Below are 17,290 nucleotides of genomic sequence, written 5' to 3' on the forward strand. Positions count from 1 at the left end.
ATTAAAATCTAAAATGATCTACAGTACAGTTTCATATAGAGCCTGGCCGATGAATGGCTCAGCTGATATGATGCTTGGGTAATACATAATATTTCAATTCCCAGTTTATTGTTTCAGAGCAGTGATGTAATTTTAGAGAATTAAGTGTACCGTAAAATTTTAAAATAATCTGCCTCCAGTATCTTTGTCACAAGTGTCTGGGTTTATGAGAAATCATCATCCCCAAACATCAAGTACCAGTGGGGCTCTAGTCTCATGTGACAGCATACACATTTATTGATATTAAAGGCCCGGATAAATTGAAGGGGAGGCCCCTAGACACAGAAATTAAAATAACAAATTACAGTAAAGATACATGTGAAATAAGCTCTAGAGCACGACAACTACACTAAGTAATGTTTATCATTTCTGATTGAGCTTTTTCCTTCACAATCCCAAAAGAAGAATCCCTCTGGCCATGATCTGCGCTGCACAGTCACATGTGGGCTTCATTCTGAGGCCACAAGACAAAAATGGGATGTGGATCACAACAGTACAGATGACGAACAATTTCCTCTGTATCAGCTGTTTGTAATCATACAAGACTGAAGTCCAGAATGATTCAGAGATATGTAACAGCCTCACAGTAAAACACCGTGACTGTGATGGCCCCTTTAAAACACATTGGAAGGATGATAAAAAGTTTCCATTCCAGTCAGCATACAGCTGCATATCTCTACGTGCTCGGTCAGGCCCTTCTACTTATTTGATACGATGATTATTCAGCTCAGGCTCAAGGTGTGTGCAGATCGGCTCCAACCTGTGCAGAGGTAATTACAGTTTTGTGCGTCTCCGACAGTCACCGGGAACGAGACTATAACTCTGAAAATGAGACACTACTTAACCACACAGACTCCTCTGATGTGGACACACATACACACACACACACACACACACACACACACACACACACACACACACACAGAAACACCATTCTTACAAGCACTATGCTCATACCATTTGGCCTCATTTTGAGGGATTTATTGCTTTCTAATAAGCATCAATGTGATTCAATACAGAAAGTTACATTCATCTTTACAGAACAATTAAAGACTCCTGGAATCTGTTCAACAGCCGTGAAAATGATTCAACATAGAAAAATATATATTAGGTACCATAATCAGCAGCGTATCCCCAGCAGCGGACAAAGAAACCGAGCAAGTCATGAGCTTTATCATTTTCAGAGGGACACACTTCATCTCTGCATTGCAAGAATCTTAGACATGTTCAAAAATTTACACATGAGAGAGTTCAGAGGTAGGACTGAATAAACTCCATGATAAATAATTTAAAAGGAAACTGGAAGACCTGTTCAAGAATAACTAATTTAGAGAAGAACTTTTCATACACAGTGTTACCTCGATATCAACAGATTGAACTTCATGATCAATAAATCTCTCTCAACATTCATATAATTAAAAAAAAACGTACACATTAAGATGATTTCCCCGTTTCCAACACACATAAACATTTCTCACATGACATTCGTTGTCACACAACTACAGGACTTTCTATTTCTTGAGGGCTCTCAAATTATAAAGGGATTTGCGGTAAACATGTTCCTACAGACCATGTTCGGAGAGTCACGGCCCCTCAGGTGATATCATACACTCATCAAGGTGCATTGTGTGTCATCCTGCATTACCAGTCAAGGGTGTGTTCATAAGGGTGTGTTTGTGTTACCAGCCTGACGACCTGACAGCAACAAAAAAAAAAGAGGAGACAGAAGGTCATATTGTTCAAATTAACTGAATTAAAGGAAACAAATTCCGCTGTGAATTTAAAAGACGATGGTCAATTGTGAGCAATGCAAGCTTACACGTTTCCTGTGGAAGAAAATTTGGCCCCGATTTCAGACGTATATTCAAATGCTCTGCTGCACTTCCTCTTTAACCGGTGTCGAGCTGCTGTGTTTACTATGCAAAACAGCACTTTGACACTGGCAGCGCTGCGTGACCACTCAGTTTACAGAATCTATTCTAAAGCACCTGAAAGTTAACTTTATGAACACACACTTACAACTTACAGACAAACAGCGAGAAAAATGCACAGGCATCCCAGCTAATTACACATTTGGTCCATTAAGATTTCGTTCAGCATGCCTGCATTTGAAAATCAAGATCAAGTCTGATTCCACTGTGCTGGTAATGTATCCCAGATAAATATCTCAAACAGGGGATTTAAGTGTGCCGTGGTTTGGTGCTGTTTTGTTTCTGCTGCTGTTGTTGTTCATCCTCTCACAGCCTCCGACTCGCCCTCGAAGGCCCTGTTGTCATAGAGATGCTGATGTCTCTCTGGGTCAGGGCCCGCTGTGTCAGTCAGTGGGACTTCATAAATGGGCTCCCTTCCTGTCACTGTGATCACAGTGGCATCTGGTGGCGACTCGACAGAAAGGGTCTCCTTCGTCTCCTCCTCAACCCCCAGGGCTTTCAGGATGTCGCACTTACACATGGGGCAGGTCCTCCTCTCCAGCAGCCAGGGCTCGATGCAGGCTTTGTGGAAGATGTGGTCGCATGTCAGCACCGTCACCACTTCGCCCGCCTTGTAGGATTCGATACACACGGCACACATGTGGGAATCGGAGGCGGTTTCCTCATCCCCTCTCTTGAGCGTGCGCACTTGTAGGCGCTTGATCGCCTTCTTCGCCTCAGATTTCAGCCTCTTCTCAGCGCGCCTGTGTATGCCCAGGTTGTAGAGACGGTTCGCAGAGATAAACACAAAGTAGGTGATGGAGGCTGCTGTCACGATGAAGAAGGCAATGGACAGGAAGTAAAGCCAGTAGGTGTCCATCCAGGGTCCGTGAGGGCTGCCCATGTCAATATGCATGTGAACATCCGTCCCATTTTTCACCAGCTTGAATATCTCCATTCCCTGAGTGTTCCCAATCATGATAGCCACAATATCAAGGGCATCTGAGTGTGACATGTGAGTGGTGCTGTTGCCACTGCCCTCCACATTGTACACCACCACGCCAGATGCCCCCTGACTTTTGGCAGCATTGATCTTCTCGCTGAAGGTGCAGTTGCCTCTTTTCACCAGGGCTATCCAAGCTGGCGAGCTGGAGTTGCGGTTGTACACAGGATCCGGGCCACAGCCTTTAGGGTCTCCCTTGGGAAGTGTAACAATACCGGAGGCTTTGGCCAGCGGAGAGTTGCGGCCGTACACCCCACACTCACAGTATTTGTCCACAGTCTCGTTGTCATTCTTCGCATAGCTTATTTCCACCACGGCTGTCCAAAACACCATGCCAGCAGAAGAGTGAACAAGCCCTGACAAACACAGCAGAAGCAGCAGGCGGTGTTGTGTCTTCTCCCCCATGGTAACGCTCTTCTGAAAACAACAGGAAGACCCCGGTTAGCGTCTTTAGCCTCTGTAAAACTCCTTTGTTAGTCCCAGTTCCTGGTTTGTTCGAGCCACGACGATCTGAATACAGCTGCAGTTTCACCCAACCTGCTGTCTACCGTAATCTGATATGAGCCTCTGGTAACATAACACGGGCTATGCGTCAGCCACTCACCTCTCGTTATCTTCCTGAACCTTGAACACTCCTTGCAGAGGGCAGGGTGCTGGTATTCAAGTTGAAGTACAGAAAACAAACAGAGCTGTGTTGTTTCAAGAGCCAAGGAGCAGTATAAGAGAAGGCAGAAGGGGCTGCATAGGTCAGGACCACAGACTGATCTCGCAAAACTAATGAAGTCCGTCGACTTTGTCTTGTGTAATGGTGAACAGAGCGACTCGACCAGTTTTTCCTGTTGGGCTTGTTTCCTTCCCCTTTTTTTTCTGCGGCTGACATCACTGTGGTGTAACACAAACTGACAAGTCACCCTCTAGCATGTGACAAGTCACTCCAAATATAGATGTCTGGAAAAACTAATCAATCAGTTGTGAAAAAAAATGTCCAAAAAAATGTATTCCAGCTTCCAAAATGAAAATATTTCCTGGTGTCTCTATTCCTCTATGACAGCAAACTGAATATATCTGGATTGTGCCCACAACAAGACATTTCACAAGGTGATTTGGGCTTTAGGAAACACTAAGTGACTTTTTTTTTCTTTTTTTTCCAACATTTTAAAGACCAAACAACTATTTCAGAGAATACAGCATCAACAGATTAGTTGTTGTGGCACAATGTAGTTTCGGAGAAATAATTAAACATTGAAATGTAAATATTTACTAAAAATAATGAATAAATACAACTAAATAATAAATAAGATCCCAGAACACTGTTTGAAGCTAGGAAGGTGGCGGGGTCCGCTATATGTCAAAAGTTAAATATAAAATAAATACAAACATAAAACATGTATAAAAAAAAAAAAAACAGCATGACATTGTGTTGTCCTTTAAGTTCATTCAGTCATGAGAATGAAGAGAATTTCTCTATTACGTTTGATTAGAAATTTAAAAAAAAAAAAAAAAAACAGTCAATAGAGACCTTTCTCTTTAAATATGATTAAAATTTCTTGCCAAAAACTACATTGTGCACCTTTAATGGACAACAAAAGTAACTGGTAGTTGCAACCACATGATAAATGAATTCTTGCAGGTGCACATTGTCATATAATATATACATATTTCCTCTGTGTGGAGGCACTTTTCTTCCACTTGGCTGGAATACCACTGACAACTGAGATGGAAGAGGGTATTGTCAAGTTTCCACTGTATCTTCTTACACACAAGTGAAAGCATGCACACACACACACACACACGCACACACACACACGCACACACACACCAGGAGACAGAGAGGCTTCCAATGACAAATTAGATGGAGAGCCTCCTTGCCAAGTGGCTATTTTACCTTAGCTCTCCAACACACAGAGAGAGAGAGAAGAGCTGCAGTACACAGGCTTCTGTATAATATGCTATCAAATCATTTATCTCAGTGGAAAAAATAAAAGCGAGCCAGTGCGGTATTTATCTTTATGGCTGCAGCCTTGATAAGAGGAACAATGGTGCTGCTATGAGTCTTAAACTTGTGAAACTCAAATAATTACACAGCAAATAGTAAAAACACAACATGAAACCCTTAAATTAACTTGACATGAACCGCAGAGAAGATCATTTTGTTCCTAAAAATCATTTTACCGTACTGGAATGAATTCAGGAATCATATTTTCATAACGTCCTGAAAGACTTTGTGTTCCAACACTGGCACCTACTGGCTGGTCTGCTCAGAGACAAGCTGCTGCACTGAGTCTTACACATCCAGATCTGAAACGAAACTGTTTAAAAACGCTCTATCACACACCGTTTCCTGGATCCACCTGTTTAATCCAGATTAAATGTCACTGAGTTCTATTCTGGGCTGGGAAGTTTGGTGGTAATTTATTCAGTAGTTTTTGTGTAATCCTGCTGACAAACCAACAAACTAACCTATAAACAACCAAACCGACAGCGGCGAAAACTAATGCACACGCACTGGACACTTCATTAGGTACATCTGTACATTCTAATGCAATCCAATACAACAGCTCTGTCAGGAATTCCACTTTTGCAAAGCTTTGGATTTCTCATCTTGAGGCTGGAATAAGGACCTTTTACATACAAATAAAAGTCTTTTATATTTAAACCACTGCTAACTGAGTTCACACCTTGCTCTAATTCATCAAGCCTATATCCTCCAGAAGGATCTCTCTGTATTAAATAAATGTTGTGTACTCAAACTGAAGAGGGGGAGATTTTACAGCAGCGATGTCGAGTTAATGGCAGAGAAACCTAATCACCACAAGGGGGACACAAGAGTTGCATACTCAGCTTTTATACAATCATGCCTAACCAAATATCAAAGTCCACAGCCCAGTATCACTTATATCACCAGTGAATCCAGCCCATAATAACATCATTAGATCTACAATTTGCATCAAATAGTCCTCACTCATAGATACCAGCCACCTAGATACACCTGTTTGTTTTGGGGTTTTTTTTGTTTTTTTTCTGGTTCAGGTCCAATGCAAAAGTTCCACACAACCTCTTTTAGTCATTTAGTAATAATCATGTTTTAATATAACTGAATAAATCAATAATAATTCTAGGCCATGCTGGGTGGTTTTAAAGTAGCGCAGCGCATTATGTGGGCAGGTGTTTCTCCTATCGCTCTTCTCATGTCTATAAATGAGGTGTCCAAAATATTAGAAATGCCTTTTCAATCAGATGCAGTCCAGTTCAACACTACTGACAAATACAGCCTCGATAATAAACACGCTTTAGAGGTGATTCTATAGTCACACAACTGTAAATCAATCAGAAACATTTGTAAAGCTGCTTAACACTGCCGTCCTCCACTCAGTGATGAAAAGTGGCCTTTTGGAACAACATGGGAACTGAGGGAAGTGTGGTCAATAACAAAGACTTAAGAAAACTTTAAATACAAAAGTTTTTTAAAATAAATTAAAAAAAATGACTTGCAACATGTTCTTCAGAAGAAGCGAGATGAACAGACATTCCATTCATTTGAGCTGAGTTTTCAAAATGTCAGTTATATTTCCTATTTTTGTACGATTGACTTATTTCCTGAAGTTTGTTTTTTTTGGTCCTACGTGGCTACACATTTCTTTAATGTCTACAAGTGGTCAAACTACAGTACACCTCTGGCAAAAAAAACAAAAAACAAAAACACAAACAACAGTAAAGATCTAAAAGTCTCTATCCAGAATGAGATTAATGTGTTCATCAAACTACACAAAGCTTAAATATAAGAGTGGACGCTGCACCATGGCTCAGACATGGTGCAGTGAGTGTGATATTTGTTCTGTTGATGTTCTTGTTCATATTTTTCTGCCTCAGCCAAGTTTACTCTAGTCTGTTTTTTTTTCAAACAGAAACAATCTAGACTAATTACTCCACACAGGGGCGCCATTTACTCACTGTTGTCCATTATCGGACAATATAACACAGTTTTGACACGGTGATCCATCACAGCAGGAGAAGCGTGTGCGGCCTTAATGAGCTGCTGTGCTGCCCGGCAGCTCTGATGCAATCTAAATGCCAACGAGTCTGTTAAGTGATTAATTGGCATTCATAGAGCTACAAGAGCTCGTGCTCAGTGTTTTACCTCAATGCGGCCAGCAACATGACCAGCACATGCAAACTTCAGGTGAAATGAAGGAAGTAATGAGCAGCTCACCTGTTGCTCTGCGGCCCGGCTGCTGTGGAGACACACCGTCCGTCAGCTCTGCGTCTGCTGAAGTGCGCACACGTTGCCTGGTTTGTGGGCGAGGGGGGGGGGGGGGACTTTGGGGCATGTCCGAGCAAGTCCGACACCCCGTCAGTCCACACACACACACACACACACACACACACACACACACACACACTTAGAAATGTTGTCCTAACTAAGCCCCCACAAGTGAGGAGTTGCGGACGCACACACACCCCTCTCATTTGATAGGCCCACCTGTCTAATTAAAGTTGTAATATGAGAATTTCAATATTGCAACAATTGAATGTGCCTGCTTCTATGATGATCTAATTTCCCCTCAGGCATCAATAAATCTATCTATCTATCTATCTATCTATCTATCTATCTATCTATCTATCTATCTATCCAGTACAGTCTGATAGCAGTTTGGCTGAGATTTTCTCAAGTTGGAAAGTGATCTTTTAATACATAAGGGCTCAAAAGAATCATTTGTCTCTCTCCATCAGTTACCATACATATATTTTTTCTTAAATAATGGTGGTTCACTGGAGGAACATGACCTCTACTGACTGACCTGCTTTAGATTATGTATCTGCTATTATATTATATTATATTATATTATATTATATTATATTATATTATATTATATTATATGGGTGTGGTTGCTCCTCTAATTAGATTGTGTCTTGTTTATTAATTGTTTTGTTCTTTCTCCTTGTTAAGGTGTACAGTGTGTGTGAACACTGTTATTGAAATATGTTAAATACAGTTTGGAAGTAATTGTACTTTACTCTCCATTTTGTGGATGATATACTTCAACTCTGTAACATTCCAGAGGGAAATATTGTACTTTTACGCCACTACATGTAGCCTACATGCTAACTTTAGTAGCTTGTTACACTGCCAAAGGAGCTCATTGTTTGGTGTGTTTATTTATGAGCAATCAGAAAAATCAAACACTGATTCCAGTAATTGAAAATGATGCTGAATATCAGATTCAGGCCCATAGTATACATACAGCACGTGTCATGTATGTACTCTAACTCTGTCATGATATTATTTTTATTTTCTAGGCGGTGTTATATTTGACAGGTGAGTAATGTGTGTTGCAATTCTGTTAGCAGCGAACAAACAACTGATTTTCCACGTGTGAAGTCAGCAGAGCATTTGTGTGGCTTCATTCTTAAATCCACCCCTGATGCGCCTCAGGCTGGAGGGTGTAATGACTCGCAACTCGTGATGACTCCCCCGCCTCAACCCCCCATTCCTGCTGGACCTTAAAAGATGTGCTCTCCCCCCAAATAATCTCTCTGTGTGAAGCTTGTAGTGCAGCTTGTAGTGTAGTGTAGTGTAGTGTTAGATGCAGCGCTCACAGGCAGCTTCAGCTCACATTTAATCTTTTGCAAGCTTGTCAGGCTGAAGAAACACACTGCATGCCTCCCTGGAGAAGTGACTGCTAATTCCACTCCACTGACTGCATTGACAATGAATAAGGTGGCAGCTCTGCAGAGAAAGAAGAGGAAAGATTTCATACCTTACTTCCTAGGATTTGTATTATTTTTGTACTGCAGCGTCCATCTTGTGTCATTTGCAGCAAAATCAGCTGAGGGGAGTCACTCTGCCAGGGTGCGACGGGCTCTGGGTAAGACATGAAGTGTGTGTGTGTGTGTGTGTGTGTGTTTGTTTGTGGTCTTTTGAATTTGATGAAAGTCCTCAGTAGGTTTTGTTTTGTTATTATAATCTGATTTTTACGTGTCATTATGAATGCCATGGCTCATTGTGGTGTTGGCCCTGTGTGTACTCGGTTAATGCTCATGCCTGATGGGCGTGAATCACCGTGAAACTGCCATGAACAATTCAAACTGTCTCCAGCAACAAGATGCCTGTTTTTGCAGGGTTTCACGGATTTTGTCAGTGATGTTGTGTGTGTGTGTGTGTGTGTGTGTGTGTGTGTGTGTGTGTGTGTGTGTGTCAGAGAATGAGACAGAGTGCATCTCTCCACAATCCTCAGAGTTTCCTGGTGGTTTCTTCACGGTGCAGGAGAGGAAGGATGGAGGGCTCATCATTTATTTTATGATCATCTTCTACATGCTGCTGGCTGTGTCCATAGTCTGCGATGATTACTTTCTGCCCTCCTTGGAAGTAATCAGTGAACGTATGTAATGTGAAATACCTTGCATCATCACTGCATCATTAACCATAGGCCACTGCTATTCCAATAAGTGATGGTACATTGATGGTAAAAGTTATTTTGCAGTGGTTTTGTGATTTTATTTATTGTATTTAAAACCACAGCAGTTACAGATATTCAATGGTAGAGAGTAACTAAGTACATTTACATATAGTTTGGATGTATTTACACTTTACTTGAGTATCACCATTTTCTGCTACTTTATGCTACCACTCCACAGATAAATTATATTATTAATATATATAAGACTTCACTGATCCTCAGGAGGTTTACAAGCCACTAGAGTAGACTGATATATCCCTTAGCTGATATCATCAAACCTATCACATATGTATTTGTGCTGACATGTATTTTCTTCCGATATGAAACTTTTCTTGGAGATTACAATGTATCATGCAGAAAAAGACACTTGGGGCAAATGATAATTATCAAATTCCCAGTGAAGTTCACAAATGTTAATTCATGTTGAATATCATGCCTCTGTGACATGTCTCTGTCACAAGGATCACTGCAAACAATGTGCACATGTCGGTCAATACAGTGTTATCAGAATTGTTTTTTTAACTCACAAAAATCAACATCAACACCAGTCTCAAACATCGAGGAATCGGTCAGGCTCCACAAGCTACCCAGCAGTAAAAAAAAAAGTACTATATGTAAATAGAAATGAATAGGAATTGGTCCACATGGATGCATCAAAAATTGTAATCCAAGAATATAAAATACCGCATACATTCTGAAATAGGTCCTTCTGCACAATGAGTCCTCACTTTATGTGCTCGGATCTGAATAAAACAAGATTTTTGAACTTTCGCTTGAGTGAAATTTGAAATGTTGGACTTTTACTTGTATCAGAGTATTTCTACAGCTTTTACTCAAGTATATAAGATCTGAGTACGGCTTCCACTCCTGCAGATATTATAGTTGTGGATTAGACTTCAACAATATCATCAGACTTCCAAGAATACATAAATATGTGGATAGATTATGTGAATATATAACCTGGATATATACAATATCCAGAGTTTGTTTAGTTGGATTGTGATGACTGAACTTAACGTTCACCCGGCTGTGGTTGTAGTGTTTCACCTCTGTTTCCATCTTTATCATCGATTAGACTAACGCTAAACTCAGTTTGCACATTCATTCTGGAAAGTCTTCAAAATAATGAATGATCTTCAAACATCTTGTGTTGACCGAGCGGTAGTCCAAAACCCAAATAGACTTGGCTTTAAAAGAAAAATCAACAAATCGTGACATTGTAGATATAATCATCATTTTTGTTTCAATACATTTTTTTTTCAAAACATCTAAACTATTGACTGGCTAACTGAATAATTGAGTAACCAGTAATAAGGAGCTTAACTATTAAAACTTACAGGGGGTGGATGAATAACATACATGTGTCATAACATATTTCATACATTAGACACAGCCCTACAACGAATGCGACCTTATTGAAGCTTTAGTGACTGTTAATTGTTTTTGGTTTTGGTTGTTCAGCTGGACAGCTTATCTTCAGCTGTCTTTATCATTTTGTCCACCCTATGTAAACTGTGGTGTACTGTGGTGTTTGGTGTCTGGTTTCTCTCAGGTCTGGGTCTGTCTCAGGATGTAGCCGGAGCCACGTTTATGGCAGCTGGGAGTTCTGCACCGGAACTGGTCACAGCCTTTCTGGGTAATCATGCTTTAACAGAATAATTACAACCAGCTATGTCGGTGATGATGACAGCAGCAGCAGCAGCATCAGGGTCACTGTCCCGGCCTGATGAACTATGACTTCACCGCCATATGGGAACAGAGATGGATTAGGGCAATCTTTCTCTCAGCACTTGATAATTTTTGCTTGTATTTGCACTGCGTTTTCATCAATGCGTCCACATTGTCCCTTTCCTCAAAGCTAACTGTGCTCATCACGTGTCTCAGGTGTGTTTGTGACAAAGGGCGACATCGGGGTCAGCACCATCGTGGGATCGGCAGTCTACAACCTGCTAGGAATCTGTGCTGCATGTGGACTCTTGGCCTCTATGGTACAGTCTGTCACCATATTCAGACAGAGGATTACCCAACTTGTACATACATTATTACTTTTTCTGGGTCAAAGCAGAAGTATCGTTGTATGTACTCTGTTGTTTAACCTGTAAACTGTGTATTTTTGTTTAACAGGCAGGGCGACTCAGCTGTTGGCCACTGTTCAGAGACTGCCTGGCATATGGCATCAGTGTCTCTGCTGTTATTGCCATCATTTCAGATAACAAGGTGTACTGGTGAGTGTCTCTGTTTGCACTATAATGATATCAGGATATAGTTACTTGATCTTCAGACCTTCCACCGCCTACATGTGAAGTGGTTATAAAACACAAAGTCATCCTGCGTCTTGTGACACCGAACACAAAACAAAATCATTGAGCACAAAACAACCGTACGGTAGTGAGTCACTGGCGTTTATTACACTGACAGTGCAGAGCAGTAAACGTCCCTTAAATCCTACAACACTGAATCATAAACACTGATTGCAGTAGCGCTCAGTGCTTAGGAGAGATTTTCAAGTGCAATAGAATTAATTTAGTTTGATAGGAACACAGGATGAGCTGATAAAGAGCACACCTTTATTATGTTCTAGAAACAGAATCTCGTAAAGATGGACTACATTTAGTACCTGGGAAATTAAAAGAAAACAAAACCAAGCTGTCAAAAGTTTGACAACAGCTCCAAAATGGTCTCCTCATCCGATGATTCTTGCAAATGGCAATTTAGAAAACACTGCCTGATGACATTTATTAGGCTGTATGTCTTCTGTTGTAAATCTTCTTAAAGCAAGGTCCATTTGATTAGATACTGCAAGAGCTTTTGACTGAATTCCACAGCCTTCCTCAGTGACTTAGTCAGATGTTATCACACGACCAAGGTCCTCCTGTACTTAGGTCACATGACAAAGTTGTATTCTCTGAAGGAGGCCATGGCCATTGTGGTCAAAAGCTCCGACAACAGCTTACTAAGTGGACTTTACTGAAGTGGTTCCTTCCTCTCATATTGGCTACTGATCCACATACTAGACTAGATTCCCCAATTAAGAAAATTGAATATATGTTAGAATGCAGTTTTAAGCCCATAGTCAAATGTTGCAGCACAAATTAATTACTTAATCAGTAATTAAAGTGTTCTACAAAGATATCAAGTATTCCCCAGATGTGTATGACTACCATAATTATATGAGTTAGATGTACTAGTTGTGACTGTGAACATACGACTGCAACTGAGTCCTTTGGTTGGAGATATTTTAGTTATTGCTGCAACCATGAATTGATTAGCATTGACCTATAATTTAATTAAACTATTTTGATAATTGAATACCGAAAAAAGTCAAATTACTCTGCCTTCTTTCCTCCTCTGTGACAGTAAACTCAATATCTTTGGGTTGTGAATGAAACAGGCGTCTGAAGTTGTCATCTTGGGCTTTGGGAAACATCGATCAACATTTTTCACAATTTTCGAATATTTTGTAGCATGTGACTCAAATCTTTTGGTCATTTTTTCCTTATTCAAGTCAAGCCAAAGGTTGTGTCAAGTTGAGTCCCAAGTTCAGTCCCTGGCCCTCACACAGATTCTGTAGTCTCACCTGCAGTTTTTATGTAACTGGTTCAAAAAGTGAAAATGAAAATGAATTGCATTCATATTGTAACTGAAAATCAGTGAAATAAATGTAATTTAACAAAAAGTAATTATTTTATTAAAACGTATTTATTACTTCATTTCCTGGATAAAACAATTGCTCCCCATCACTTTTACTACAAAATGCAAAAAAAAACCAAAACAAAACAAAACAAAGTATAATTTGAATGGAAAAAAGTGGATTGGTGCGTCTGTACTGTTAAACGCTTAAATCTGTCCCGGAGGTCATTAAATGAATCTTAATGCTCAAACTGTGTCATTTGTCCGCAGGTACGACGCCGCCTGTCTGCTGATGGTCTACGTTGTCTACATCATAGTTCTGTGCTTCGACCTTCGTATCAGTGAGTTTGTCCTGAGGAAGCTGAGCCCCTGCTGCACCTGTCTGGGTAAAGGATCCGGCGAAAAGACGGAGACGCAGCCTCTGATGGGCTGGAGCGACGTCACCAGTCTGCGAGTCAGCAGTCGGTCCAGAACAGACAGCGGGATCTTCCAGGACGACTCTGGATACTCCCACCTGTCCCTCAGCCTGCATGGCCTCAATGAGATTCCTGAAGGTATTTTCAGTGTGTTTCCGCCTATATGACCCCCTGATGATGTTTTAAGAATCTACTCATAAATATGTTTCATCCAGCAGAGCATAAAAGTGTGTTCGCTGTGCCGGAGAGCGACCTGAAACGGATCTTCTGGGTCCTCTCCTTGCCCATCATCACTCTGCTCTTCCTGACCATTCCTGACTGCAGGAGAAGGTTCTGGAAGAAATGGTTCATGATAACCTTCCTCATGTCGGCCGTCTGGATCTCGGGGTTCACATACATACTGGTGTGGATGGTCACTGTGGTCGGTAAGATCATTGCTGAACTCTGTGATGAGCTTGCGTTAGAATCAGTTCATTATTTCGTCTTTGCAGTTGAGTTGCAGGTGGAAATCAGGCTCGGCTCGCTGGGTTGCAGAGCCTCTGTGGATCACAAGTGTTTGAACCTTGTGAGAAGAAATGCCTCTTTCGCAGAGTAGAATCACATGTTGGTCTGCTGGCTAATTCCTGAGATGCCATTGTCCTGGAAAGTTAAGAGGGGGGTTATTGTAGCTCCAGTGGGCCATGTGCCTGCTGAGCTGCAGCAGGATTACAGCCTGCTTCACCCTGAGGGGAACACCGTCATGTGAGCTGTGCGTGCACATACAGAGCGACCCGCAGGCATGGGTCCAATAACAGCTTTACCCCCACCCATCCACAACAGAGATGTAAACCATAAAACTGACCTAGGATTAGGTCGAAAGGGCAGCATCATCATGTGATGGTGACAGGTCTACTGAAGTATAATGAGATTAGTATCCCGAAGACGTCAGATAGACTCACATGCCAGGAGAGTAAAGGCTTGTGTAAGGGCAGGCCTGGGGCCGAGCAGGTACAAACATCAAGTATGTGACTGAGAAACTTGTGAAAAGTTACAGCGCACAGGCAGGATGTTGATGGTTTGCTGGAAGTGTTGGTTCAGAATATGAGCTTGAAATTTGGACTCTAGTGGAGCTGAAGGGAGTTTTTCCCACAATGTTCACCAATCAGAATCAAAGCTACCACTGAGGACACAGAGTTATATACTTACACGTTTGATTACTGAGGGAGATTATTGCGACATGAAAAGTGTACACTCAAGGATTACACATATAAAGAAATGTAGAAGTCGACCTTGAACCCTGAACTGGACCAGAAGCAGCCACGGGCAGTGGTTCATGGATATTGCTCCTGATGTGCGGGAGTGGTCTTAAATGGTACGTTCTGAAACCAGTGACTGAATGTTGACTTGTGTTGTAAATGCTTAGAGTGGTTGGTGGGACTAAAAAAGACCTATAAAAATTAAATACAGTCCATTTAACATAAACACAGAGTCCGTCAGCAATGGACAAGATTTTTGCACCAGAAGTGCTCTGATCATTTGTAATCCCTTACTGGTCCAAGTACTATTGACCGATCGCGCCTGGTAAAGGTATGTGTGGAGAACTAAAGAGGCTGAACACGCCTCTTCGCTTGAAGACAATGAAAATTTTGGTGTTTTTCAGCAACTCCATCTTCACGTCTGAAGCAGCTAATCGGACAGAAAAATATGACAGGTGCACAGAAAATAAAGTCTTTATACATCCCGGCCACACCAGAAGTGCAGCACCGATAAGCCTTTGTCCAAAGAGACAGGGGTCACTGGTTTCTGAGATTGCCACCAGACTTACAGATCTGTTAGCAGAACATAATGTAGGAGACAGGATTTAAATATAACTAAACAGTTAAATATTGTCTATATTTTCTCAAATGTTCAACAATTCTACAGAGCTAAATTAGAGGCTGATATTAACTGAACTGATATTAACTCTCGTGGTCGGGCTCTGCTGGTGGAATCCTGCCTCCAGTGATTATTTATTAACCCTGTAACAACAGTTGGTATCAGCTGATGGTCTTTGCTTGCTCGATGTTGTTGGAGGAGGCAGACTCTGATTTTTGTGGTTGCTATTATGCAGTGGTGGAAAGTGCAACTTTGTCCTGTCAAGTGAACATCTTGTATCCCCATGTTTGTGATAAACTGAGGGATGAAGCGTACTTTGATGGGCTGAGAAAATTCTTCTTCTTCTTCCTCTTACGCTCACTGCTGTTATGTTGATGCAGGCGAGACTCTCGGCATCCCTGACACAGTTATGGGACTCACTCTGCTCGCTGCTGGGACCAGTATACCTGACACTGTGGCCAGTGTGATGGTGGCCAGAGAAGGTAAGAATGAGGGTCACATTCTGAGGTGCTCTGTGTAAATAAGGGTTAAAACCTGGTATGTAAACATGTTTTCTGTTTATCAGGGAAAGCTGACATGGCCATGTCCAACATCGTGGGCTCTAATGTGTTCGACATGCTCTGCTTGGGCCTGCCATGGTTTATCAAGACTGCCTTTGTGGACACAAACAACCCCGTGGAGGTCAACAGCTCTGGGCTGGTCTTCATTTCCTGCACGCTCCTCCTTTCCATCGTCTTCCTTTTTATATCCGTTCACATTAACGGATGGAAGTTGGACTGGAAGTTGGGAATCATTTCTCTCATCTGCTACATCCTCTTTGCAACTCTGTCCATCCTGTATGAGTTGGGGATTATTGGGAATAATCCTGTAAGACTTTGCAGTGACTGAGATCTGACCCCCTGAGGACCGAAGCCATATCCTCTGAGACTAACAACAGTACAAAAACACAAGTGTCAAGCCTAGAATGTCAAACCAAGGAGGTCTGGTCCCCTTTACATACCGTTAAAGATACTGTGCCATGACAGACGTGTGCTGGTCACATCTCATGACGAGGATGACACTATGTATGTCACTAAAAGTGGAAATGTGCCAAAGATCACTCTCTTCTGTTTGTGTAGCCGTCAGCCCAGACACCTTACATGAAGAAGACCCGTTATCAAGCTCTGCTGTGTCTTCTGTCTTACTCAAGAACCATAAACAGAAAATGTGCCACCACAGGAGTAACTGCAGTTCAGATAAATCCAGAATTGACTGGTCAGAGTCAAGTAATAAAAAAGGTGTCAACCATAATCATGTGGCCTTGTCCTTCCTTTTTGGTCGGTGGGTGAGTGGAGACAAAGAGGCACCATCTACGCAACACTGATAAGCTTTTATGAGCCCTTTTATAAGTCCTTACTGTTTGCAAACAGGAAGGGGGGAAGAGCAAAAAAGACAAAGAATTTTTCCACGTGTCTTTTCTTATCTAGAAAGTAAAAAGAGAATTACGTGTTGACAGCTTACGGCACAGCTTATATGGACTTGAGACACTGATCCACTCTTAGATTTGTATCAGTGCAGTAAAATCAAGTGACTTTCTAATCCAAGGTGAGACAAAATTAACAATCAGAGATCTGGGACATATGATAGCTTCCTGTGGTTACTGTTGGACACCATACTAGAGCTGAATGATAACTTTATATAAGCTTTTTATAAGCTGATCACTTATAAAAATAGTTGGACATCAGTGTAATATTTAACATCTAATCGATTTCTCGTTGCAGCTCTACACCACACCTAACTAAACTCTGCTCTCACTTTGTTCCAACTGCTGCTGCCTTCGTCATTATTGTGGAATTTCCCCACCTCCTGGCAGCCACTGTATGGCAGTGTTGAGCAATAATGCTTAATAGATGATCACCTCAGGCTCAGTTTACACAATGCTAAGAACAACCTCCAGACTTTGATCCCACAAGACTTTACAACCACCGGGTTTAAAAATTA

General features: G+C 41.5%; 2 protein-coding genes across 3 annotated transcripts; one reads left to right on the top strand and one right to left on the bottom strand.

Moving 5' to 3' along the window:
• Window positions 1–993: 993 nt before the first annotated feature.
• On the bottom strand, window positions 994–3,749 carry LOC119017761 (E3 ubiquitin-protein ligase RNF128-like). The gene has a single exon (XM_037094773.1). The coding sequence runs from the start codon at window positions 3,355–3,357 to the stop codon at window positions 2,269–2,271; it is 1,089 nt and encodes a 362-aa protein (XP_036950668.1). The 5' UTR covers window positions 3,358–3,749; the 3' UTR covers window positions 994–2,268.
• Window positions 3,750–6,719: 2,970 nt separating this feature from the next.
• Window positions 6,720–16,771, top strand: slc24a5 (solute carrier family 24 member 5). Of its 2 annotated transcripts, none has more exons than XM_037094771.1 (11): window positions 6,720–7,224; window positions 8,251–8,269; window positions 8,772–8,819; window positions 9,153–9,332; window positions 10,963–11,046; window positions 11,295–11,398; window positions 11,535–11,635; window positions 13,311–13,594; window positions 13,672–13,881; window positions 15,691–15,792; window positions 15,876–16,771. In XM_037094771.1, exons 1-11 carry the CDS (start codon window positions 7,120–7,122, stop codon window positions 16,196–16,198), a joined length of 1,560 nt encoding a protein of 519 aa, XP_036950666.1. In that variant the 5' UTR covers window positions 6,720–7,119; the 3' UTR covers window positions 16,199–16,771. The 2 variants fall into 2 exon arrangements, with proteins under 2 accessions (XP_036950666.1, XP_036950667.1); XM_037094772.1 differs by having other exon boundaries at window positions 13,675–13,881; window positions 15,876–16,770.
• The last annotated feature ends 519 nt before the right edge of the window (window positions 16,772–17,290 follow it).

Source organism: Acanthopagrus latus, chromosome 4 (assembly GCF_904848185.1).
Source record: "Acanthopagrus latus isolate v.2019 chromosome 4, fAcaLat1.1, whole genome shotgun sequence".
Taxonomy (NCBI): domain Eukaryota; kingdom Metazoa; phylum Chordata; class Actinopteri; order Spariformes; family Sparidae; genus Acanthopagrus; species Acanthopagrus latus.

Coding starts and splice junctions, on each gene's coding strand:
- LOC119017761 (XM_037094773.1), bottom strand. CDS start 3,357: ATGGGGGAGAAGACACAACACCGCCTGCTGCTTCTGCTGTGTTTGTCA.
- slc24a5 (XM_037094771.1), top strand. CDS start 7,120: ATGCAAACTTCAGGTGAAATGAAGGAAGTAATGAGCAGCTCACCTGTT. Junction 9,333..10,962: donor CTTGGAAGTAATCAGTGAAC/GTATGTAATGTG, acceptor GGTTTCTCTCAG/GTCTGGGTCTGTCTCAGGAT. Junction 15,793..15,875: donor TGTGATGGTGGCCAGAGAAG/GTAAGAATGAGG, acceptor TCTGTTTATCAG/GGAAAGCTGACATGGCCATG.